Genomic DNA, 27574 nt, shown 5'->3' with positions numbered 1-27574 from the left:
TTGTCTATGTTTTGAAAAATTGTTTTTCATCAATGGAAATTCATCCCTGGATTATTATTATTTATGCTGATATTGCCCAACTTTGCCTGTGGTCTTTTCAAGCTTTTGGACATGCTGGTTTCTGGCTTGTATCTGATTCTTACTCAGATCAGATTTTCATGTTTTGAACTGTTTATATGCCATGTGGGTCTATGCAACAGCATACTTGTTATATCATGACTTTTAAAGAGAACTTCATTATCATCATCATCGTCATCATCGATGGTTTATTTTTTGGTTTCAAATAATGTATTCCCAGATGCACACTGAATGAAGATCATATATTTTTTTTCATGATAAATACACATCATTTACAAATAAAGTGGTTATGCAATAAATACATCATAAAAATCTGAGCATTATACTTCATGTGCAATTGCACTCATTTTGAAATGTACATGGGACAGAAAAAAACATCTTCAAAGCCACTGGAACAAGCAAGCACTCTCATTAAAATATTTATTTTCCCATTTTTTTTTCAGTCAACATAAATATATTCATATATATTTCTTTTCTTCCTCCAAAATAGCTCTTTGAATGTTCTTTTGTATAAATAAAAGTCTTCATTGGGGAGATGTAGTTCTCATCGACACCCACAGCCCTCCACCACCATGTCCTGATAGTTTTTAAGAATGACTTTCTCGTACTCGTCCAGGTACAGCAGCGAAATGGGGCTAAGCTCTGTCGGGACGCAGCAGGCTCGGGGAATGTTGGAATTGACCGAGTTCACCAGCGTCTGGACGATGGCGTGATTGGTGGAGTTCAGGTGGTCCGAGAGCGGGAAGGGACACTCGCCGTGGCAGTAGAAAGCGTGGTAGCCAGGCGGCGCCACGATCCACTCATTCCAGCCCACGTCGCTGAAGTCCACGTAAAGAGCGTGCCGCCTGCAGTTGGTGCGCGGGTGCTTCCTGCGCTGCTTCGGCCCTCGCCGGGCCTGCCGCTTCTCTCGGTTCGAATGCAGGACGGCCGAGCCTTGACCGTCATGGCTGTAGGTCACCAGAAGCGGCCGGGCCTGTGCCCATGAGTCCTCGTCCGCGTGAAGGGAGCGGCTAACCCTCACGTGCCTCCTCTGGTTCCTCTCGGCCTCCTCGGTTCCTTCAGGCTCCTCAGGATGGAGCACTTCCACAAGAAGCCCGTGGTTGTGCTGGGATTCACTGGCCCAGCGAGCCACGGCCGAGCCCACGTCAAAGCTCTCCCAGCGCGTGTGAGAGTCCTGCACCAATCGGGTGTCGAGAAGTCTGGTTAGAGGCTCTTTGGAGGGGGCCAGCGCTGGCCTGAACACCTCGTAAATGTTAATTCGGTGGAAGCCACCTGCGCCGGGGTCACCGAGAACCTGGTCCCTGAAAACACGCAGCTCCGCGGCCGTGATGAGCTCCTCGACGGGAACGGAGGTAAGGTTGAAGAAAAACTGCTGTGTAGTTTTTCCTTTCAAGCTGGACAGTGCTTCGAAAGCCTCTGGAACGACAGAAGAAAGAGCCTGTTAGAATCGTGTCAACAATTCGGGCTACGACAAAAGAACACTGTTCGATTCTGTCAGGAGAAGTGAACTATACACTTCTTCAGGCTGAAACCTGACATTTTTTTGGATTTTCCACTCAGCATTTTCTTGTCTGGCCTTAGCGAGAGATTATACGGTAGAACCAGGTGTTAAAATGAAAGGCTAGCTGCGAGCGCGAGGCTGTTTGTGTGGCTGTAGAGTGACAACATTCTCTTGTTTCCAAGTCTTTATTGAATAAAGGTTGCAATCAGTGAAGGAACAGCTACTCCTACGACTCAATGCCCTAAAATAAAACGCTCTTAGACCAAAGAGCTCACTTAATCTCTTTTGAAAAGAGATGTTTTGGAAATTCCATTCCCAATAATCCAACCTATCTGCTTCATAATCACAAAGAGCCTACAGAAGATAAGCACGCTTTATTTGATGTGGGAAAGCCCAGCTCTTTCTTTCCCTCGTTCTGTCTGTCTTTCTTTACCTTTTCCTTTTTCTCCCAGTCAATCCGTCTTGAGGGGGAGTGACTGCAAACATGTCGGGACTTGTCGAAAGCAGTTAGCCACAGTTATGAGTGTATTGACATTCCTAATTTCTGTTTGTATGTTATGCCAAAACAGCGAATCGTACAAGTCCTACATTTACGACGGCTACCTTCAAAACTGACTAAGAGTCTCTCAGAAGGACTGACGGCAAATAAGTTATTTCAGCAGCTTCCTATGGGATTGAGAGTTTTAAACCAAATTACATAATATTGCGTCGAAAAAACTCTTTGAGGGATGTAATAAAATTCCTGTTAAGTCTTTAACCACAGAGTTCACCAAATTAAGACAATGAGAAAAGCCTGAGGCAAAGGAGGTACCTAATTACTACAGAGAAACGAGAAAAACTCTCATTTGCAGTAAACAGGGAAGACACAATGCAAATGCTTAAATTGTTTCTTTCATTGTGAGCACACAAGAAGCATCCTTGTTTGCAATGTGTTAGATCAACCACTGGATGTCATCCATCCGAATCTGTGCCATTTTACAGGGCCGCCTAAAAGCCTGTAATGACTCTCGTATGGATCCCTCCCCCTCTCTTTACCGCAGTACAGCGAGTTAGCGTGATTTTTTCCTGTGTTGCCATGAAACTAAAGTGAAGTGGTGTGCTAAGTTTATGTTGACCTCTAAACAGACTCCAGAATGAAGCCTTGCTTCCATGAACAAGGCCAGTGACATTCACAGGCTCAAACCTTCCAGAGCAAGAGAGGGCATGTTTCTCGATTGTTTAAATCAGATAACACACCTAAAAGAGACTTAATTGACATGCCACCTGATCACACTCGGGTGGATTTCATTATTTAAAAAAAACAGATTCTGTTTCTAGTGAATTTAAATCTGACCATTCAACAAGGCCACCCACTGGCTCAAGCATTTAGGCTAGAATTACTCGGGCATTTGATAAAGAGTTAAGCAAAGCTAAACACACACACACACACAATATCTGTATGAAAGGTGGTGCAAAAACAACCCCCTTCCCCCTCCCATTGATGGCTCGAAAACATCAATGTCAGAACTTGATGGTGAACAGCAAAACTAACAGCCTCTGCACAAATACCATCCTGGATTTCCTCATAAGGCTTGTTACTATAATCTGTGGATTCTTGGAAAATAACTAGTGCATGAACTCCACACCTTGTCTGGAAAACTACTCTAAGTGCACTCAAACACTATCAATTATTTGCAGTAAAGTCACCATTAGGATGCAATTTTTTGCTTCTTTAATAATAGTGAGAGCTGTTTATGGAATGTCAATAGTTTCCAAGTGGTTGCATCACATCATTCCTTAGAATTTTAGAATGTTCTGAAACAAACACTCTTTTAAATCCTCGAACTGAAAATTAGAACCTAAAAAGTAGACTTGCGCATATTCATAATCACAAATTAGGCTCACCTTCGTGATGAAAACTTCGTATTGTGTTTGCTCTGCTGGCTGCCCGTTCCACATGCTTTCCCATAGTGCTCCTCGGGCGCCGGATGTTCGGGTCATCGTTTTCGGAGTGCATATAATACAAGTCCAGCATATACTGAGGGACCACCGCTGATTTGCTCGGAGTGGGCCTTCGCTTCAGTCCAAACATATTGAGCAGCCGTAGCTCGAACTCGTTCAGGAAGTTCATATCTGATCGCTCCGGTGTGTGTCTCCCCGAATCACTGTATTTCCGTCGGTCGATCTCGGGAATGAGTCCAGCGGCACCTCCCAGCAACACCTGACCGAGCAGCAGCACCGTGAGAGCGCGGACCACGGCGACCATGATCAGTCAGTTCCTGTGAAGAGAGAATACGGATTAGTCCTTCTATCAAATTGATAAAATAGCTTATTTGACATAAGCGGGGTGTTTTTTTGCATCTTAAGTTCAGCAGAGAACATACTTCTAACCACCAGCTATATTCCCCTGGTTGGTTTAAACAAGAAAACAAAAAAAAGGTTTTGCAGCATTATGTCATAGAAGAACTTTTTTAAGCTCCACGAAGAAGAACCAGCAAAAAAAAAAGTCATCATGCACTGATCTCAAGAAACCTGTACATTAGGAAATTATTCTTTGCTAAACTTCAGGTCCTTCATAAAAAACATTAAATAATGTTCTTTTTAAGAGTATACAGTATGTTTCTGATATCTACAGCCCCCCGGAGCAATCTGGAGTTAAGTGTCTTGCTCAATGGCACAATGGTTCATAGATCACCCATCAAACCTTCAATCACTCACAGCAGTTTAAGGTTTGTTTGGTTATCATGGAATACCTGTTCCTTTAAGTCCTAAAATCACTTTTGACTACCAGCCCAGAGCTGCAACCACTTATATGCATGGAAAAGATCCCTAGCCACATTCAACCTGAGGCTGCCTCAAACCACAGACATATCTAGATCTTTTGGAGATGACTGTGAGGCGATGAACACGCACACACAAAAAGATTAAGAATAATATCCCTCCCGCAGGCTATAATAAGAGATTGATCTACAGTGAAAGCAGGATGTCAGACAAATGGGATGAAACAGGAAAGAGTGAATCAAAAGAAATCGAAAGAAGGGAGAGAGAGACATGAAGACAGCAGACATGGAGTCTGCAATTAAAGGGAGATAAGAGAGCAGTGTCTGGGTGGGGGTCTGCCTTTAGATCATGAAAGGAAAGTCTTCAAAAGGACTGAATGTCTAGCAAAAGACGAGGCGAAAGAGACGCAGAGTTGTGAGGCTACAGGTGGCAGATCTTACGCAAAAACAACTCAAGCAACAAAGACGACAAAGAGATCTGATGATAAGGAACCAGAGAAGTGTTTTCTTTTCATTTACGCACAACTCCTGACCTTGCAGACTACTTGTATGCACTTACATACGGTGATATACGATGCATTATGTTAGAAATAGAAACGTCAGCACTGGTTTTAAAACACTCGCACTGTTTGCAAAAACGAAATATCAAAAATTAAAATTTGTAGTTACCGAAGGAGGAAGCGCTGTGGCCGGTCTGCGTTCCCGTCGTCTCTTAAGTTCCTCATGAATTCGTGTTTTAATCCACAAGCGATTTTTTTTTTATCCCACGACAGAGAGTCGCCGCAACTCAGGTCGCCTCTTCTTGTTCATACTTGTGCAACACTTCAGACTGTAATGTACTAAACCCTAACGAAAAGCGCGAGCGCTTAGGTCAAAGAAAGCAGCAATTCCAAAAGTGACAGCGCGATTTCGCAAATTCCTGGATTTGTCATTGTTTTGTTAAAAACAAAAACTGATCAGCAGAAGTGTTCGGAGACCGCTTGGAGACTCATCCCTGCGTGCACCACGCGCCGCGTCTGTGCCATTGATTGGAGCGCTCCGCTCCGCGAGCGCAAGGCTTTTTGTTGTCTGGTGATGTCATATGACTGTCATTCAAGTCTATTCAAACGCGGCGCGTTCTCTCCATTCAAACGTTTAAACATGCCCACACTGTGCGTGTTGGTGGATAGAAATAGTCTTCGCTCATATTTTCTGTGTTCCTCACTTTAAACATGTTAGTAATTTTAACGGAAAAAGAATGTTACCATAGAAAAGACGGATTTTTTGTATTATCATTGTGGCCTAGGTTTTTTTTTTTTTTTTACTTTAAACGCTCCCAAATATGATTACTATAATATAAGGAATTAAAGAAGACATCAGTATTTTTGTGTATCAAGAGCCTTTTACAATATGCGCTATTTCTTTTAATATTTTGGCCAATGCAATATAAACCAATATAAATTCTTAAAATATTGTGTGGGAAAATATGTGTTGTTTCAAACTGATAGTGTTTGTGAATATTTTTTGTAGATGTAAAATCCTGAAGAGAAACATTTGAATTCAATGGTATATCATTTAACATGTATTTCTAAATCACTTTTCACACTGATGCTTTCTACAGCAGCTTTACAGAAAATATTGCCTAAGGGAGATAGAGGACAATCTGTAGAAAAACAAAAGATTGCATCCCTTTACGGCCCCCTGGGAGTCCAGGAATATTTCATTTGTTTGTAATTGGCAGTGTTTTGATAAATATTTTTACTCATGCATTTATTAAAGTACATTTCGATGCATAAACCTGAGAAGAAACATTTTCCGTTCAATTTTATATAACGTAATGTTAACTTCTAAATCAGTAGTATATATATTTCTATATTGCCTAAAGGCGACAGTTGCCATTAGACAAAAAAGGTAGTACCCCTCTACGACCCCCTGTGAGTCCCGGCCCCCAGTGTTGAAACCCCCGTCTTACATCTATCTATCTATCTATCTATCTATCTATCTATCTATCTATCTATCTATCTATCTATCTATCTATCTGTCTGTCTGTCTGTCTGTCTGTCTGTCTGTCTGTCTGTCTGTCTGTCTGTCTGTCTGTCTGTCTGTCTGTCTGTCTGTCTGTCTGTCAGTCTGTCTGTCTGTCTGTCTGTCTGTCTGTCTGTCTGTCTGTCTGTCTGTCTGTCTGTGTGTGTGTGTGTGTGTGTGTGTGTGTGTGTGTGTGTGTGTGTGTGTGTGTGTGTGTGTGTGTGTGTGTGTGTGTGTGTGTGTGTGTGTGTGTGTGTGTGTGTGTGTGTGTGTGTTTGTTCAGACACAACTTCTTACATCATGAACAGTTCACACCATCAATCCTGAGCAGACAAGGCTCTGGAGAGGTGTTCCTTCTCTATTTGAATAACAATGATCTGTGTGTGTCGGCTGGTGAGGAGTTAAAAGGCTTCTATAGTGCAACAGTGTGTTTGTTTTGCATAAATGAGGTGTACTTTTTTCTCTTTACTCCACAGGTAACATAGCTACTTTATTATAATAAAAAACTAAACATGAATGCCTTTTGAAGGAAGACATGACATTAACCCTCATTCCTCAGAAGGCAAATCCCTGGTTACCATTGATCAAGATGTGTTAATGGCTGGATTAAATCTTGTTTTACAACTGGATTATACTCATTAACAATAGTTTGCAAATGCAGTGCCCTTTGCCTCTTTTAGACCTGGGGGTTTAAAAGTGACCTCGCCTGGCACGCCTCTCCTAAATCCTAATAGATATTTATTGAGAAAATGGGGAGGGCATGCAGCAGCACATTTTTACTTTTAGATTTTATTTATGCTATATGGATATAGCTTAACTGGTTATAGAATATTGCTTTTTGTTTCATAGAGAAGCACAAGCAATCGAGGGTTGTAAACTTGCCATGGAGGTCAGATGTCACGGCTGAGGAAAGTCAGACCGAAACCTATTAGACAAATCCTTGGACGTCTGCTCAGTCAAGAGCATGTATGTCGAAGAAATCCGCATATGAAAACCCCTCATTGGTTATGGGTATTCATTTCAATTATGTGCTGATGGCAAGTTTGTTTTGACAAAAGCAACTGGGCCATTGAGATGGGAGAGACAGCAGTAGATTAAACCCTATTGAGATCAAAAGATATCTTTGTGTGCTTCCAAGACAATAACATCTTATGAGGGATAATCCCAGGATCATCCACTTAGCAATTAAAATACACTGATGCATTCCATTCCTTAGGTGATACTGGTCTCTACCAGTCCCAGCCAGTAAAAGTGAGTTTGGTGCACAAATCAGATGATCACTTTAAAGATTACAGGTAGCTTTGGGAGCGCTCGTTTAATAAGGAATATGTAGCCTGTTAAAGTTACAATAAAAATCCTTTACGTGCTTTTATTCCTATTTGCCGCTCCCCTAACTTTCACCTTGTTGACAAAACAGATGGTCTTGAACATAGTGCTCTAAGCTCTCCATTGGCCAAAGCCCAAAGGTGCTTTAGATACAGGGATAACACTTTACAATGCATGTTAAGTAGCCTTAATTACTCAAAACAAGAAGACTGCGGCAAGTGAAAAGAATGTTTATCTTTGCCTCATTGTCTACTGGTGAGGGCGAGCAGATTGTGTCCAGGTCTGCTGCTGTTTGTGTGCTTCAATTTTACCCCAATGCCCCATTAACAAACCTAAAGTCATTATCTAATGAATTGATGGCTGATCTAATTATTCTCTGATTGGATGAAATGTTATCTTTTAAATTCCATCTCATTATTTGCTCAAAGTTATCTGTTTAGTTCCCCAAATGGTGGATCGCCGCAGCCTGTGGGTAAAAATTCCAGTCCGATGCTTGCTTTCCTGAGAAAGACGTCATGGAGTTGTCATTTAAATGGCAAACGAAGAATTGACCTGTATGTAATATTCCGCGCTTGCGGAATCTTTGATCCGTGTGGAAGGGCAATGACCTCTGGCTTTTCTTGCATCAAACTCGTTCCTATGTTTGGAGCTTTGTGCTGAAAACGGTTGCATTTGTCTGGTAAGTCAGTTTATTGACATTTACATTCATGCATTTAGTAAGCTAAAGGGACTTAAAGAAGAACAAAAGCAATTCATCATAGAGCCAGTCATTCATTGCTCCGACAATGGATTGTTCAGTTCATCATATGGATGCTGAAGCAACCCTGAAAGCCACCGTAAAGCTGTTTCTGTCAGGATCACTATTGTCAAAGTGATAGACAATTAGCATATAGTTTAGCATAGCAGCCTAGCATGGATAAGAGCAGGGAGAGCAGTGATAAACCCCCCAGGGTAAATAGAATAGAAGCAAGTAGAAGAAGCGATTTATTGCAGATAGCATTCATGTCAGTATTAAAATGTATAACCTAATTTGGGAATTTATTCTGATTCTGGGGGAATTAGATGCCAAATCCTGACTGAGTGGAGGAGCTGGGGATGGAGGAGGGTAATTAGCTTTGGAGATGTGCGATAGCGGCTGATAATACTGAAGGAGCTTATATATGCATGCTGTGATAGGCGTCGTATTCCTATTGGCAGATGTGATTGGCTGACAGTCAGCTGATGCAAGCTTATAATGTGCCCTGCCAGAACTAACGCTTTGCGCTGGATATTTGAGGAAAAGGCTATAATATTAGACTATTTGTGCACTAAGAACTTCTTATATATTCGGGATTAGAATATAAACAATTATAAGACCGTTTCTTTACTGAATTGACTGTTTTCAATTGATTAAATGGTAAATTTAAAGGGTTTGTTCACACATAAATGAAAATGATGTCATTAATTTTTCACCCTCATGTTGTTCCAAACCCGTAAGACCTTTGTTCATCTTCAGAACACAAATAAAATGATGAAATTGAAATTGAGAGATCTCTGACCCTCCATAGACAGCAATTTAATGATTACTTCCAAGGATCACTCCATGTGACTCCAAGTGGTTCAACTTTATTTTAATGAAATGATGAGAAAACTTTGTGTGTGCAAAAAAACAAACAAAATGACTACTTCATTCAACAATTTCTTCTAGTCTGTGTCAGACTCTTACACTGTTCGCGTGCAGCACTTTCAGAATGCGGGTTTACCATTGGCCAACGCGGTTCACGTGAGCATCACCGCGCATGTGTTCGAGTCGTTCTGCTGTAGAAGGAAGCGCTGCACTGTTTAAACTACATCAACAGCATAAGAGTCTGACACATACTAGAAGAAATCAATGAATAAAGTCATTATTTTGTTTGTTTTTTGCACACAAAACGTATTCTCGTCTTTAGAAAATGAACTAAGTTCTTACGGGTTGGGAATGAAATAATTAATTACATTACATTTTCATTTTCACTTTAAAGATGACGTGTGTAATTTTTAAGCCACTTGGGGAATTTAAAATTATGGTTTTCAAACAGGTTTCCCTTACATTCTTTGTCTTCTTTTAGTCTAAAACTTATAGTCCCACCCCATGTTCCACCAATCATCCAACATTTACATTTACATTTATGCATTTAGCAGACACTTTTATCCAAAGCAACTAACAAGGAGTACGGTAAAGCAATCTGTCATGAAGAGGCGAAGAAACGCAAAAAGTGCCTTAATTACAAAGTTTTGGATATTACTCAGAGTAGCAAAAGCTAGAATAGGGAGGGAAATGAGAAAAACGGGAAGAAGGATGAAGAGATGAGTTTTTACCTGTCTTTTGAATGAAGTGAGTGATTCTGCCATGCATATGGAGGTTGGAAAATCGTTCCACCAACTGGGAACGGTGAATGAAAAAGTTCTGGAGAGGGATTTCATGCCTCTCTGTGATGGTACCACAAGCCTCCATTCGTTAGCTGAGCGAAGGCTTCTGGTGCGGGGTGTAGACTCGTAGGAGTGAGTTGAAGTATGCAGGTGCTGAGCTTGTGGAAGATCCATAAGCAAAGAGTCAGAGCTTTGAACTTGATCCGTGCAGCGAGTGGTAGCCAATGAAGAGAATGCTCCAAGACTTCTGACCGACCCTGAAGGGGAAATCAAAGATGAACCTAGCTGGATGGTAAAATTACACACACCAATTTAAATTCTATGGCCTATTTTCACAGACTGGGTTTAGATTAAACCAGGATTAGGCCTTAGTTCAATTAAGACATGTATTAACATTTTATAAACATGCCTTATTAGACTTGGTAAACCCAGCCTAATCTAGCAGCAATTTGATTTTGCCCGGTCAACTTGGTCCTGAAACCAGTACATTCATTTCTACTGCTTCTGTTACACTTTTGCGGGAACCAATTACACACTGGCTTATCCACCTGGCGCGCTATTGGAGGGTTTAACACAATGACAGATAAGCGGTAGGTCGTTGCCTGTTGATCCCGCCTCTTGTGGTCTGATTGTACGTCCGACTGATTGCTCCTTATCTATGCATCATCCTTTTAATTCTTTTTATAACTGTTTTAGTTTACCTTTGTTCTTTTCTTTGGTTATTATCATTTTATTATTTTTAATTCTCTTTACATTGTATTCTTTTTCTTATGCATTTGTTATCCCTATTTTAATTCCTTTCTATGTAAAGCACTTTGAATTGCCATTGTGTATGAAATGTGCTATATAAATAAACTTGCCTTGCCTTGATTGATTGAAGGACTATCCAGTTGCGTACAGTCATTTGAATAATACTTTTATTTATCACTTGCGCTGTAGAATATACAGAGCAGACTCCCCAGACCAATGTTTAATTTTAAATTGAGCTTGGTCTGGTGATAGCCAGACAAATGCCTTATATTACTGGTGTGCATCTTGAGACAAAACAAGGGCACAGATATTTTTTATGGTATGTCAGTGCAAGTTGCTTTCAGTTGTAACAGCTCAGACATGCATTTTAGCCTAGGTCTAGACTTAAAAGGGTTAGTTCACCCAAAAATGAAATTTCTGTAATTAATTACTTATTACAAAGCCGTACTCGAAAACACTGCACTATTTACAATGGAAACTGCGTCGGAGACGGACACAGGCTAGAATGAAATGTAGTCGTCATTTTTGTATGTTTGCGCACAAAAAGTGTTCTCGTCACATCATAAAATTAAGGTTGAACCGCTGGAGTTACATTAACTATTTTAACAATGTCTTTACTACCTTATTGGACCTTGAAAGTGTTAATTAAATTGCTGTCTATGGAGGGGTCAGAGAGCTCTCGGATTTCATCAAATCTTCCATTTGTGTTTCGAAGATGAGCGAAGGTCTTACGGGTTTGGAACGACATAAGGGTGAGTAATTAATGACAGAATTTTCATTTTGGTCGAATGAATCCTTTAAGCCTTGCCTAGTTAAACCGGGGGTATGGATTTATTTAGCTTTACAAATATTTATTATGGAACATCATTTACTAGCTGTAGTTCTGACCCTAAAGAAAGCCCAGACAATTTAAGCTTGGCAATTCCAAACTCTGAACAACAGTCAAAGAATTTTGGTTTCCTAACCATCGCAGCTATTTCAATATGCACAAAGCTGCATGCAGAACGAAATATGAGAATTCCGCCCACAAATCCTCTTGACTCCATCCCAAACCTCCATGAGTGTAGAACATGGGGTTTTGTCAGTCATCTGTCTGCATGGATGAATCAAGCAGCATGTTATTGAGCGCTCCGGCTAACCGATGAAGAGCAGCCGTCATTAAGGAGCATCAAAGTGCCAGAGCGTCTCTCCTGTGTCCTCCAACGGAGCTGAGTGGAGCTTCTGTCATCACCTGCATTCCATGGGTCTGTCTGGGAAAAGGCATGGAGATGACTCTGCAGATTGAGACCCTTACATTGTGCTAACAGTTGTTTGGCAGAATACACTACACATTCCACTGGTCATAGGACGCGCTTGAGTTGGGTTCCCTTAAACCCTGTCCCGGACCACCCCCTTGAGATGGTTAGAACCCCACTTATAATTTTCAGCAAATGGGATCATGTGCCATTGTTGTTTTCACCTTGTATTGCTTCAGGCTCATGAAGTCATATCAAAACTGACTCTGTTTACTTTAATAATGCAAGCACTCAGTATTTTATGAATGATTCATCAATGCACATTATTCTAAAGAAAATAAATGCTTGTCTTTGAAGTTCTACTGCCTATGGCATTACCAAGGGCACCAGAAATATTTTGTAAATGTCACTTTTTTAAACATGAATTTGATTAAAAATACAGTAAAAAAAAAAGTATATATTATAACATAATAATGTGAAACATTATTGCACTATTTGTATTTGAATATATTTTAAAATTTAAATTTAAAATGAGAATTTTCAGCATCATTCTTCCAGTCTTCAGTGTCCTTTCAGAATCAAATGTAATGATTTGCTGCTTAAGAAACTTGCTCTGGATATAAAAAGTATGTTGAAATATGTCCTATGCTTTTCAGGTTGAAGTTCTCTGGCCTAAAGATAAATTCTCTGTCCTTTGCAGAGTTATATTGATGGGTTTATTGGACTGTATAGCGCTATATTTAGTAATGGAAATCGTTGTAGGACAAGACAGCAATATAAATATTAAAATAGTGACTGTCTGTCTAAGGACAATTAAAGACAGGTTGTAGTAAAGCTCAAGCAAATTATTAAACAGGTGCAGGTTAGACACAGGCTTTTGTCACAGTTTTACTCACTTCCAAGAAAATGTAACATGTTTAAATGTTTTATAGAGAAGGCAATTTCATAATGTTGGCGTAAAAGAGGTTTTGTAGGTCTCTTCACGCTTGAGCAGTGTGAGGTGGTGCTCTTTGAAACCTGTAAAGTAATGAAATTCTGTCATTATTTCATCTTCATGTAATTCTAAACCTTTATGGTATTTCTTAAAAGTAGAATTATTTCTACTTAAAGTAGGATCATGCTCTTTCCATGCGTCACTTCATAGTGACCACATCTGTCAAAGCCAAAAAAGCACTAAAAGTATAATAAAAGTGGTCCATATGACTCACGTGATACATTAAGTCTTTTGAAGTCATATGGTAGCTTTGTGTGAGGAGTCAGTTAAGCCGTTTTTTAATTAAAAGCTTCCCCTCTGTCATCGCTTTCAAATTCGGTGCCTAAATGATTCAGGTTGGACATCAATAAAATTTGTTTCCATAACCAAAATGTAATCGTTTTCAGTGAACAGCTAACGACTTCACTTTAAGTCTGTTCTTATATGAATTCATAAGACTAGCCTGTATTGCGCACATGTTGTGGAGTTTATAATGTGTGTGTGTGTGTGTGTGTGTGTCCTTTTTTTATAAAGGCAACAGCATGATGGTGAGTGGCCTAAATAATGTAATAAATAATTTTTTGGCTTTTTAAATTTTTTTGGTGATCTAATCCAAAACAGCTCGCTTTGAAAGAATTCTGCCACTACAGAAAACTTCTGTAGATCTGAGGAGATATAACGCGCTCGGGGTTCAGAGAGAGACTGGTAAATACAGGGATCTGCCCTTTGAATCAAACTGGTCTCGTAAAGACACCACATGTCACTGAATTATACGTTCGCATGATTAGAAGCTTGGGCTGCATAAACATCCCGTGTCAAGATTTACATTTCTCCGCTTAAGCACATGCAGCTGTTTATAGACTCCTCCGCAGACATAAGAAGCCCCGGCTATACATAGAAGCAGAAACCTTTAAAAACTCCTATCCTGAGGGGCTCATTTGGATTAATGGATGCAGTGGCGGCAAATTAAATGTCAATTATGGAAAACGCGGCTACCGATCTGCAATGCTACGACGGAAAGAGCATTTCGTTCGGCATTCGTCAAAGCTAGTGGCAGTTGAAAGGAAAACGCTACTGAGTCTGCGCAGTAGAGGACGTGGCTGGTGCGCAACGCAGTTTTTTAAGCCAAGAGTTCTGCTTTCCCCTCACAAATATAATTTTCTGCTTACGGTTAGACGTGACCTCGAAATGGGCAACATACTTCGTACCTATTCCACATATATCATCTGCCAAGTAGAGAAAACAAGACATTAATCTTTCCCCTCGACTTTGACGAAATCTTCAACAGGCACTTGAGCTCGACTGACTGACACCACGTCTGCAAAGAGGGATATTTGGAGGCATCTGATGGTGGGTTGTGTCTCCTGGTCTGCAGGTTTACACTTGAGAGGCAACCTTAAGTGCACATACCAAAGATAGACAAACCTAAACACTGCATTTGGGTACACGTCAAACAAAATGGGGAGAGTTCATGTAAGAGGCTTGTGTTATTTCATGGAAAGATACACAATTTACATAGTACCTTTACAAGTATGTCCCATACCTCAGATGGACTTGTTAAAGGGACGATTGTCAAGTATTTTTGAGTTTAGAACGCTATAGTTTTGTCCAAATCTATTTCTGCCCTTCCGGTCACCCTTGATGGTACAAAAAAAGCATTTTTATTGTGGCACTCTCTTCTGAGATTTCAAATGGATAGTTTCTTCAAAAAATGAACCTGTTCTGTCAGTATTTACTTAACCCATTTGTGACTTTCTTCCTTCAGGACGTCCAAGCTGCTCTTTTCAATGAAAGTGAATGGTGACTACAGCTGTCAGGCTCTTTTCAAGGCAAGTTTCACTGTAAATAACACAAATACTATATAAGTCAGTTTTATTTGTTACACTTCACACATTTTACATTGTACAAGCATTTCCATTTACAGCACTACACTGGAAGGTTTGCCTTAATATACGTTTTTGTCGTTTTGTCAAATGAACTGCATTTATGATGCATTTTGTTTAAGGATCTTGACAGGCCCTAGTAGCTACTAATCCACATTCATTTTGTGGGAGAAAACAGTTCAGACATTCTTCTAAAATTCTTGTTTGGGGTCAGTCAAGTTTTTACCATTCAAGCTATCATTTTAAAACGAGTGTCTCTGTAGAGATAGAGCATGCCAAGTATTTGTAAAAAGGTTAAATAAAGAGAGGACCCAGTAAGGTGCAGACGGCAGACTTTTTTCTTTCGTAAAATCAGCAACAACTTCTTTATTTATCTTTCTAAAACACAGCCGGAGACATGTGCGATATAATGGCCGAACGTTCACCGAATCTCCCATGAATCTGTCACTTTGAGCTCTATTCAGTATGGAGAGAAGTTGGAAGTGCTCAGAAGGGAGGTAAAGAGCAGACACATCTTGGCATCCACACAGCAACATTAAAAGTGTGTGGTTTCACAATAATAATAATCTTGAGAGCAGCTGTGTAAACATTTAACTGAGCACGCCTCTTGTGGAACGGTACGGGATCCTCATGTTCAACTGTGTGTTTTGAAAGATGCGATTGTGCACTTATCAACACTTATCTAAATGCCTGCGATGGTCTTTTCTGCATCTTAGCTGATATTGACATAACCCTGGCCCGTGATGTTTTCATTGCGACCAGCTGTAGGAATTTAACACTTTCATTTAATCTGCCTTATGAAAGTGTGTACACACACTAACATTATTGTGTATACTCATACTAATGTAGTTGACTAACATCAATGGCCTACCATTAAAGATATAATTCAACTAGAAAATTAGTCTTCTGAACCCATACAGATGTTTTTTTAAGAAATTATTTCTTACATATATTTTGCATGATTAGCAATGATGCAAAAGTGAAACTAAAGAGATTTTATAATATTATAAAATAGTTTATTTTAATAAATGCTGTTTTTTAACTTTTTTTCAAGAATTCTAAAAAAAAACTTTAAAAAAAACATGAAGCATTACCAACTGTTTTCAATACTGTATGATGTTCAATACAACAATGATGCTGAAAATTCAGCTTTCCCATCACAGTAATAAACTAAATATTATAAAGTATTTTTCATTGTAATTTTTATTTATATTAAGTCCAGCACATTATTCTGAATTTTCAAAGAAGAAAACAGTAAATGAAGACATAATTTTGAATGCAAGTAAGCAAGAATCAGTGTGCAGCAAGTTTCCAACCCTCTCGGGTCATGTGACTTAATTGCCTGTTTGCTCTATTTATCTCTGTGAAAAACTGCTCTGGGTTCACAAAGTGTAGAGAATAATCAGCTGGATCAAACACTGCCTTAAATTACAGCAGAGAATCAAATAGCGGCTGATGTCTATTCATCCACATGGGTAAACACAGTGCCTGTAATTCTCTCTCTCTCTCTCTCTCTCTCTCTCTCTCTCTCTCTCTCTCTCTCTCTCTCTCTCTCTCTCTCTCTCTCTCTCTCTCTCTCTCTCTCTCTCTCTCTCTCTCTCTCTCTCTCTCTCTCTCTCCATTACCGTGATGTGCCACTAACATTGTTGTAAACAAACCCCAGATGCGCAAGAGTACACCTCTTTGATCCAGGTTCGAAGACCTCCCTGAATCTGCTGGTACCCCTTCCACCTGATGTTCATAGACTACCTCATAGAAGAAAGAGGAAGAGGTCATGCTTAGAAAATACTTCAGTAAGTAACCTGTGCAAGTAAGTAATTCTGCACTCTAAAAAATACTGGGTCATTTCAACACAAATTTGGGTCAAATATGGACAAACCCATAGCCTAGAAATCTAGACGCACCCGAGCGGCAGCAAATCTAATTTCATTTTCTCCAACATCTTACTGTGGGTCTGGCTTGTCAGGCTAGCAAACTATTTTATTTAAAAATGTAACCCACCAGTTGGGATTGTCCATATTTTACCCAAATCTGGGTTGAAACAACTCAGCATTGATTGTGTGTGCAGTATAAAATGTACACCATTTAAAAATAGTCGGTGAATTAGTAGACATGCAGCAAATAACTATAAAACACTTGAAAATATATATGGCTCTTTTGCATTTTTAATAACAAATTTGTAAATACAAAAAAACAAAAAAGATGTACACTAAAACTAAAAGTTCAAACATAGATCTAAATATTCAATCATATATATATATATATGCCACTGATCAGGCATAACATTATTACCACTGACAGGTGAGTGGGCTATATTAGGCAGCAAGCGAACATTTTGTCCTCAAAGTTGATGTGGTAAATGCAGGAAAAATGGGCCAGTGTAAGGATTTGAGTGAGTTTGACAAGGGCCGAATAGTGATGGCTAGACGACTGGGTCTGAGCAACTCCAAAACTGCAGCTCTTGTGGGGTGTTCCCGGTCTGCAGTGGTCAGTATCTATCATCAAAAGGGCTCAAAGGAAGGAACAGTGGAGAACCGGAGACAGGGTCAATGGTGACCAAGGCTCATTGATGCACATGGGAAGTAAGGCTAGCCAGTGTGGTTCGATCAAACAGACGAGCTACTGTAGCTCAAATTGCTCAAGAAGTTAATGCTGGATCTGATAGAAAGGTGTCAGAATACACAGTTCATCGCAGTTTTTTGTGTATGGGGCTGCATAGCCGCAGACCAGTCAGGGTGCCCATGCTGACCCCTGTCCCCTTACGAAAGTGCCAGCAGTGGGCATGTGAGCATCAGAACTAGAGCACGGAGCAATGGAAGAAGGTGGCCTGGTCAAATGAATCACGTTTCTTTCTTTTACATCACGTGGATGGCTGGATGCATGTGTGTCACTTATCTAAAGATCACATGGCATCAGGATACTAGTTATTTTCAGAATAAATAGTAGTATATGGCTTTTTGCATACTATGTAATATTTATTATACACTGCTATTTTTATTGGTGTTTAGAGATTTAGATGATATTGATGCTCACTCTAAGCATAAAAATGTGACGTAACATTGATGAGAATTTGTATTGGATGTGCATTGGATATCCTGCATACTATGAGTAATATGCTATTCCAAACTACATCACTTCCCTTTTATGTTCCTTTCTGATATCGTTGACCGGATACCAAGTGCAAGTACCCAGGTTTATTGTTTTTAGCTGATCATGACATGGGTTGAAAAATATCTTTGCACAGACAAGGTTGGGAACTGATTCTGTTACACTGGTCTCAAGCAAACACATGTTATGGTTATACTTTAAAAACACTGTGATAGTCGCATACTTGAAGTGTTTCTTCACAGTGCTGCCCTCTTGCCTGCTGTTTTACTGTTTTTGTCTGTGGTAATCGTCAGCATGTCTCAAATTCTGCCCATAGACATTAGGTTGTAAATAGCCCACAATATTCCTTTAAAGCTAAAACCAGAGAAACATTTTATTGCTTAGAGATACATACCTTTCAAAAAATGTGAGGTCTGTAAGGTTCTAATGTTTTAGAAACAAGTCTTTTCTGCTCACCAAGGCTAAATTTATTTATTAATATTGTGAAATGTTATAGTTTAAAATAACTATTTTATTTTCTAACTATTTTTTTATTACTCTTTATTTTTTTTTAACTTATTCTTGTGCTCAAAGCTGAATTTTCAGCATCATAACCCCAGTCTTTAGTGTCACATGATCCTTTAGAAATCATTCTAATATGCTGATTTGATACTGTCACGGTGTGTAGTGCAGCAGAGATACAGAAATCCAGAACTTCCAAACAGATGGCTTTTATAATTTAGGAATAAAAAAACAGAACACCACAAATCAAACTTTAGACTGGAACAAGGGTTGCTTCTCAATATCCCTCCTCATTTCCTCGCTCCTCCATCCTCCATCCTATGACCCGGAAACCCTTGGAGCTCAGCCATCTTGTAGGAGATCTCAATTCTCTAATTGCACCGTGAGGAGGCGAGGATGGAGGAGTGAGGAGGCTTCCTGAGGAGTCATGAGCGAGGATACACTGGAGTATCCTTTGCGGAAATGTTTTATCGACTAAACGTGACGCAGGTATTAATGCTCCTCCCCCTTCACATCGTGCCACAGTTTATTAATCATTATTATTATGTTTACATGTACAAGACACAAATGTTTGTCAAATAACAACACCTGACATTTTCAGAATTATATCAAAGCACAAGAAAATGAAAGAACCAAATAGAACCAAATATTATACAAATGAAAAAGCAGTTAACTGGAATTCGTTGTTAATAATAACTGGTAATATTGATTAAAATATGGACAAATGTGGTATTTTGTGGAGGCTGAAGCTTACAATATAAATAGTTATCTCTAATGTTCAAGAATCCAGCGGTGTCATCATTAATTGACGCCGCTTTGAAGTGACGTTAAAGGGAGCGAGGATATATCAATTCACTTGATTCAATTCCTCCGCCCTTGCGTCTTTTCCTCGCGCCTTTCCCTCGCATCCTGAAGGGGTGGAGCTAAGGAGCGAGGAAAGGAAACGAGGATGCACAAATAAGAATTTGGAAGCACCCAAGGAGTGCCTACACAAGAGGAACTTAAATAGGGAACCAAACCGAGTTAATAAACAAGACACACCTGGAACAGAATTAACTAATGAGGGTAACCAAGGAGACAGATAAGTGGCGGGAAACTAACAAAGGTACATGTGACCAGTGCAAACACAAAGGAAACCGACTATACATGTGACGGATACTCAAAAAAACCTTTATTATTACTATCAATGTTGAAAACAGTTGTGCTGCTTAATATTTTTTTGAGGAGACCATGATACTTTTTTTTCAGAATTCTTTGATGACTACAATGTTTATAAAAGTCTTTACTGATACTTTTGCTCAATTTAATGCATCCTCTTTGAATATTTTTAATTGAAGTTCTGGGTTAAGTTTCAATATTCATTGTATATCAACGATAATTTGGTAATGGATGAATTCGCTGAGAAATATTTGAGTTTATCTTGAGTTTGAAACATTGAGTCATCTTCTGAAACTCTAGAGGAGACTTTTTAAGCAAAAGTACTGGCTGGGATAAACATTTGAGATTGAGCTCAGTGCATGCATAATTTTAAAAGATGGAGTGCATAATCTGCGCCTCATTTCTCTGCATTGTGACAACACTATTAATCAAACAGAAATCCCATGAAGCATTACAGGCCAAACTCTAAAACTGGCTCAAAGTCAGTGTTCTCAAACTTTTTTTATATTCTGTATTGCAGGACTTCCTGTAGATTTGCAAACGTGGATGTGAACAGTGCAGTATTTTTGAAGACAGAAGAGAAACTCAATGAAAGGAGACAGAGGTCCTTTTTAAAAGTAAATAAGACATGTAATTAATTCTCAGATCACAGTTATCTCACATAGAGGCCGTAATTCATCTTTGATTCATTTGGCTTTTTCCGTTCCCGTCGCCGAGAATGAGAAAAAGGCCCTCTCGCTTGGTTTGTGTATGGATCATTGAGAAAGACTGGGCCCCCCTTGTCATTATGTCAAATTCTACCTAAGAACGAAACATTCTATTTTTCTAACCTGGTTAAGTAATCATATTACCTCAGGCTCCATAAAGTGGAACAAACAGTAGCATAGAAGTTCAGCTCCTTTTTTACGTGCTTTGAGTGACAGATTGGCTTTCATCAAAGGGGCCAGAATCGAACTTATGGAGTCATTTCGCTTTGCTAAGAATACTAAATTGATCCTCACATGCGGAACATCTGGTGAAAAGCAATTTCCACCCAAGTGTTTTAGTATTTCCTCATAATTAATTTCACATGTACATGACAAGAGCTACTGGCCTCCCAGAACAGGCGCACAAAAGCTAGCTTTGTTTCCCCCCGTCAAAAAATAAGCCGTGGTTCCTCGTTAAAACGTGCTCGTTCGTTTGACGCTCAAATTGATGATGAAAGGTCTGCTCAGGAGACGCAAGTCATATCTTCTGCTCCAGAAGGCTTGCTATGTTGGCCACCAGTATAGGACACAGAGTTTAGGAACTAAAGATAAGTTAGTGAAGCTTTGCAGTACTGAAAGTTTAAAATATTTCTACAATTAAAATGTCAAACTGAAATGCCCATTTACATTAAGTTGTATATAACCCACAATATTACTTAAATGGTAAAATTAGAGACATTTTATTGCCTCAAAAGTTTGGAGTCTGTCAGAAATTTTGAATGAAGCTTACCAAGGCTGCATTTATTTGATAAAATATACAGTAAAAACAGTAATATAATATACAAATCATGGCATTACATTATGACAGGTGAAGTGAATTACACTGATTATCTCTTCATCCCGGCACATGTTTGTGGGTGGGATATAATAGGCAGCAAGTGAACATTTCATCCTCAAAGTTGTGTTAGAAGCAAGAAAGTTGGGCAAGCATTAGGATTTGAGTGAGTTTGACCAGGGCTAAATTATTATGGCTAGACGACCAGGTCAGGGGATCTCCAAAACTACAGCTCTTGTGGGGTGTTCCCGGTCTTCAGTGGTCAGTATCTATCAAAAGTGCTCCAAGGAAGGTACAGTGGAGAACCGGAGACAGGGTCATGGGCGGCTAAGGCTCATTGATGCACATGGGGAGTGAAGGCTAGCCCGAGTGGTCCGATCAAACAGACGAGCTACTGTAGCTCAAATTGCTCAAGAAGTTAAAGCTGGTTCTGTTAGAAAGGTGTCAGAATACACAGAGCATCACAGTTTGTTGAGTATTGGGCTGCATAGCCGCTGACCCCTGTCCACCGTCGAAAATGCCAAAAGTGAGCATCAAAACTGGACCACGTAGCAATGGAAGAAGCATGTTTTCTTTTACATTACATGGATGGCTGGGTGGTGCGTATGCATTATAATATCTCACCTGGGGAACACATGCACCAAGATTCACTTTGGGAAGAAGGCAAGCCAGTGGAGGCAGTGTAAATATATTCTATTTGAATAAAGTTTAATAAATATAATTTATTCCTGTGATGCAAAGCTGAATTTTCAAGCACTTCAGCGTCTCACATCATCCTTCAGAAGTCACTCTAATATGCTGCTTTGCTGCTTAAGAAACCTTTCTGATTATTAGCAATGTTGAAAACGCCCAAGCGCATGTAGGTAAATTGTGCTATTGCAGTGTTTACTCATTCTTTTGCATCTTCATTGACCCTCACGATTTTCCCCAATGCCTTGAGCTGACAATAGAGGCCTACAACATGAGACATAACAGCACCTGCTCTTACTTGTCTCCAAACAGTGAGGTGTCTCCAGATAAAAGTCAGTCACCATCAGATTAATCACTAAAGCCACCAGGGAAGATGCTGTCCGATCAAACGCGTCTGTTTGTGTAGCATGTCTGGGACCACCTGCATGCACGTATGTACTGTAATGCTTTCTTGGCAAAACCAATTGTAAGCATATTGTTTTTTTCCCCAAGCGGACTTCCCCCTCTTTTGAGGTCGTTGTTTCATGCGCAGTCGTTCTTTCATATGTCTCATGTTGCCAAAGTGAGACATGAATGTGTTGAAGTTGCTATACACAAGTGAACAAGAATGGAAAATATGTTCTTGTTCCGATACCGAGCCCAGATAAAAGCAGGTGTTTCAGGTGTTTTGGATAACGGCTGTATTTAAAGCGATGGAACATCCTGTTTGCCAAGCACACTCTGAAAGGCCAAGCGTTCTTCTGGTGTTCCTCTCAAAAATCAAAGTGTCTCATTCCTCTTTATCTTCATCTTTTATGTCAGACAGCTGTTTTTCTACCTTTTCAACTCCATTCTTAAGAATTATTTTATCCAAAAATGAGCATTTTGTGTTCATGCGTTCACTTCTTTTGCCTTTGGATCATAAAAAGGACAAGTTTTGAATAATATGCTCACTTTTCCATGCAATTATAGTCAGTGGGAACTGCCGTTTTTGAAAAGCACCATAAAAGAATCGTTAAAGTAATCCTTAAGAGACTTGTGCGCTGTATTCCAAGTCTCCTTCAGCCATACAATGCCTTTGTGCGCATGGCAAACAGACCGAAATTTAGTCTTTACTAGTCGCTCATAATCTTGCCCTCCATTGGGTCATTAACCACTGTGTGCGTTTCTTTGTAAACAATTCGTTAAGAAGATCGGACTCAAAAGAATGATTTATTCATGAATCTGATTTGATTTTCCAGCTCACTGATTCAATTCAGTCACAATCCAGACTAAATCATGAATGCTATGAAGATCATTTTGTTGTTATTATCATTTTTTTTCTCCGCTTTTAAGTGCATCAATACTTTGGCAAAATTGTATGTAAATAGTCATGCCAAAAGTACTGTACAAAAGCACTTTTTAATTATTTAAATAGATTTTGAAAGAGTAGTGACTTCATTTTTGATAGTGTTTTGTCTGTTTTTCACAAACTATCATAAGAATATAGCTCACAAGGTGTATTTTTTCTGTCATTTTGGCGCACTGGTCCTCATTCACTTCTACACTGTAAAAAAAATGTTGTTTTTTGTTGGTTTAACTTACAAAAGTATGTAACCTGGTTGCCTTAAAATTTTGAGTTCATTAATTAAAAATGTAAGTTGATACAATGAAGGAAATTTGTTCAATAAATAGAAACTCAAAATATTATTGTATCTGAACCACATAATTTTTTTTGATAAATCATGAAAATAGCACAATTTGGCATGTTTCACTGCGTCATCAGAAATAAAACACACATAATTACCCAATATGCATACAAAATCTTTTAATAATATTTTAATAAAGGTTGTCAAATCTCTACAAATGTTCATTGTATTAACACAAAATTTTAATTTCAATGAACTCAAAATTTTAAGGCAACCAGGTAACTTTTTTTTTCGAAATAATTTTTTACAGTGTATTATATTGAAAAAAGTGTCAAAAACTTACCTTGCATATTCCACAGAAAATCATACATGTTTGGAACAATTCATGTCAAAATTTTCATTTTCAGGTCAACTACACTATACGAAATTATTTAGAAAAAAAAGTTACCTGGTTGCCTTAAATTTTTGAGTTCATTGAAATTAAAATTTTGAGTTAATACAATGAACATTTTTTGAGATTCGACAACCTTTATTAAAATATTATTAAAACATTTTGTAAGCATATTGGGTAATTGTGTGTTTTATTTCTGATGACGCAGTGAAACATGCCAAATAGTGCTATTTTCATGATTTATCAAATTTTATATGTGGTTCGGATACAATAATATTTTGAGCTTCTATTTATTAACCAAATTTCCTTCATTGTATCAACTCAAATTTTTAATTTCAATAAACTCAAAATTTTAAGGCAACCAGGTTACTTACTTTTTTAAGTTAAACCACCAAAAAAACAAAAACAATTTTTACAGTGTATTAGCAGAAAGCTTGATGTATTCCTATATTAAAAAACATAAGACCTTGAGATGTTGCTTCACCATCGTAATCCTCTTTATTTCCTTTCTACGCAGCCAACTTTTCCCTTTGTTGCCAGACTAATCTAGTGCTAATAGTCTAGTTAGTCTGTTTCACTTCCACATTTTTAATCCCCGAACAGCAAGTCTGCTTCTATTGTTGAGGGCAGCAGAAATTGCATTGATCCTTTAACCCCGCTAACCCTGCAGATGACCCCCGGAAGGGATAGCATGACTCTCAGGTGATGAGTGGAGCGGTAGGAAGAAAAGGAGCCTTACAGTCATGGGGGAATCTCGTCCCCGAGAGGTCAAAGTCATGAGGGACCACTATTATCCAGATGAACTTTGTTGTTTGTGACTTCAAAAGCATTTAAATACAACAGTAGACTTTCTCAGAGAACCTTTTGTGACCCGGGCCCTTTGTGCCGAGGTCTGGAGGGTGACTGGTTTCACTCAGAGCCGTGACAGGTCTGGTGCTCAGAGACGTTTAAGCGTCTAATGTTACCCGAGCAGCTCCGGTATTAGGGCCTGATGACGAGCGAGAAAAACAGCGAGGCCGCTTCATTTACCTCTAACAAAAACACAAATAAGAATGAGCGGAGGGACACAACGGTTAAACAGTCTTCAATCTGGACTCCTGTTATTGGAAAATAATAGCTTTGTGAAAAGGAAGTAATCTAGAGGGCCTTTAATCAATTTCTGCTAGATGAGCGATCGGGATGAAAGCTCTGGGATGGGGTCGCCTACTCCAGACATTGTGGGTTGGTTGGTGTATAGGAAGGATGGGCTTTAATTTGTCTTTTCAGGGTGTCCAGGCATCTTTAAAGGCTTAATTGTTACCATAGACAGCCTTGATGCCATGTGTTTGCGGAAATGGTTTCAGGGCCGGCTGTGGTAAAATCCCTGACCACTGACTAAACGGTGAGCGATGTATAGGTTAAAAGCCCATTCCAGTAACATTAAGCAAATATTTTGCCAGGTTCCGGTTTCTGTGTAACATTTCCCATGTGGCAGAAGAATAAAGCATCAGTGAAATTGTGGATCGACGTGTTTAATTGCTAACTTAAACTTGAAACATTAACTTTGCCGCTTGGTGGTGCAGTGAAAAGGATTGTAATCGGTTTTGCTTTCTTCATTTGGTAATGCAACAATAAATGGCGCTACAAAAACGCATCTGATTCCTTATCCCCCGAGGATGATCATCCAATCGCTCAGTCCTCTCTTGTTGCATCCACAACTAATGAAAGTCTAAGAAGTCACTTTGTGCATGATCCCGCAAGGTCCAGGGTCAGATAAACACGCATTGTCTCGCATTGTTTGGTGAGACATCATTTCTTTCTTGTGGTTATGATGTAAACTCCCATTGTGGGATTTGGACTGAGAGGGGAAACTTGGCCTGGGTTTTGTTCAGAACACAGAAGAGCGGTAATCCCTGCACCTGAGGCCTTTTTCAGGGAGGTTCCTGTAAGCCGAGAGCGATCCCAGAACATCTCAGATGAGCTGCTACAATACAGACCTGCCATCCTGAGATCCATTACCAGAGCCGGCTCTGACAGGAATGTCAAGAATTCAGATGCTCTTTCACTTGAAGAAAAAAGGAAAAGCTGATAAGTCCATTGTTGCTTAAGTTTTATTTGCAATTCCAGTGGCGGGAACTGCTTATGTCTGCAGGCGTTTCTGATGACCTCCCTAAAATGACCTGATATTTCAGGTCAAAGCAGTGCTTTAGTGAATATTTCAACACATTTAAAATAAAAAGCTGATAATTATATTATAATTATTAGTGTTTAAAAAAATTAATAATTTTTTTTTTGCTGGTTTAACTGGTACGCAATATGATTTCAATGAGGAAAAAATTATTTGTGGTGTTTTTCCTGCTTAAAATAGGACACTTTAACAATAGCAATAAAAAAAAAATCATATTATTTTTTTATTTTTATTTTTTTAAGTTTGTTGCCTCAAGGCAACATTGTACCACAGCGGACAAATTTAAACATTTTACGTTTTCATGTAGAAAAAATAAATATATTTATTGAAAAAATCAATTTCTTTAACCAGAGAGCTGAACAAACACATTTATCCAGTTTATAATTTACTACAAATTTCATATTTAATAAAAAGTAACATTTCAAATTCAGCTGTTGCTCTCAGGCAACATAGTACCATCGTGGAACACAAGTACTACCAAACCATTACATAAAGCCATCACATCATGTTATTACTTCAAGTTATCACATCAAGTTATCATATCATATCATAACCATCTTCATCCTCATCTCTATCTTCGATCTCACCCTCACTCTCTCCCTGCCGGATTGTCACTATGGCCTCATCTTCCTCATCACACGACACCTCATCCTCACCCTCATCAGTTGTGTTTTATACCTTTTTTGAGTGCTATAGAAAATGTGCAGATCATAATATATGCAGTTATAATATGTGTATTACTATTTTTATACATGCATTACAATATTGTGCAAAAATGCATATATATTTAGATAATTCTAACTCTTTTCCTTACAAATATGCTGTATTTGTATCCAACCTAGTGTGTCTGCTAGGGCCTTATGCGATTCCATTATAGTACAATGTTGCCTTGAGGCAACACACATTTATTTTATTTTTTTTAATTCTAAAACATTTGATGATATATGATGTAAAGTTCTTGAAAATACTTCTTTACTAACCAGTGAAGGTGACTCATATTTTTGTGGGTGATTATCTGGACAGGAAATTAGTGAAAAATGTTTTCATTGGAGAAAATATGGAGCCATGTGACCTGTGCACATGACTGAAACAGGACACAAAATGGACCCCTGTGGGTCATGTGACCCATTTCTTTACACTTTCATTGATTTGTATTTGAGTTCTTCTTCCCGGGGATAGGTTTGAACAATAAATTGGGGTTTCATTTTATTAAAAATAATCTAAAATAGATTATGTTGCTTGGAGGCAACACCGTACCATAGAGGGTTAAAAAGGTAATTTTGAGGTTGCCTTACAATTTTGAGTGAATTTAAATAAAAAAAATTCAATACAATGAAGAAGGTTTAATCAACAGAAACTCAAAATATATGTTATCTGAATTACATTAATTAAGTTGATTTTGACAAAAGATATATATATATAATCCAGTGGCTGTAACTGAGATTGTCTACAAATGTTTCTGACAAACTTCATACTGCTGGGCACGTGTGTGTGTGTGTGTGTGTGTGTGTGTGTGTGTGTGTGTGTGTGTGTG

The 27574-nt window shown here is 38.9% G+C and overlaps 1 protein-coding gene across 1 annotated transcript; it reads right to left on the bottom strand.

Moving 5' to 3' along the window:
* Positions 1 to 310: 310 nt before the first annotated feature.
* Positions 311 to 5386, bottom strand: bmp2b (bone morphogenetic protein 2b). Its single transcript, XM_067418709.1, has 3 exons — positions 5008 to 5386; positions 3464 to 3837; positions 311 to 1494 (listed from the first exon to the last, which is right to left on the bottom strand). Exons 2-3 carry the CDS (start codon positions 3822 to 3824, stop codon positions 623 to 625), a joined length of 1233 nt encoding a protein of 410 aa, XP_067274810.1. The 5' UTR covers positions 3825 to 3837; positions 5008 to 5386; the 3' UTR covers positions 311 to 622.
* Between the last annotated feature and the right edge of the window lie 22188 nt (positions 5387 to 27574).

Source organism: Pseudorasbora parva, chromosome 15 (assembly GCF_024679245.1).
Source record: "Pseudorasbora parva isolate DD20220531a chromosome 15, ASM2467924v1, whole genome shotgun sequence".
Taxonomy (NCBI): Eukaryota; Metazoa; Chordata; class Actinopteri; order Cypriniformes; family Gobionidae; genus Pseudorasbora; species Pseudorasbora parva.
This window is presented reverse-complemented; position numbering and strand designations above follow the sequence as displayed.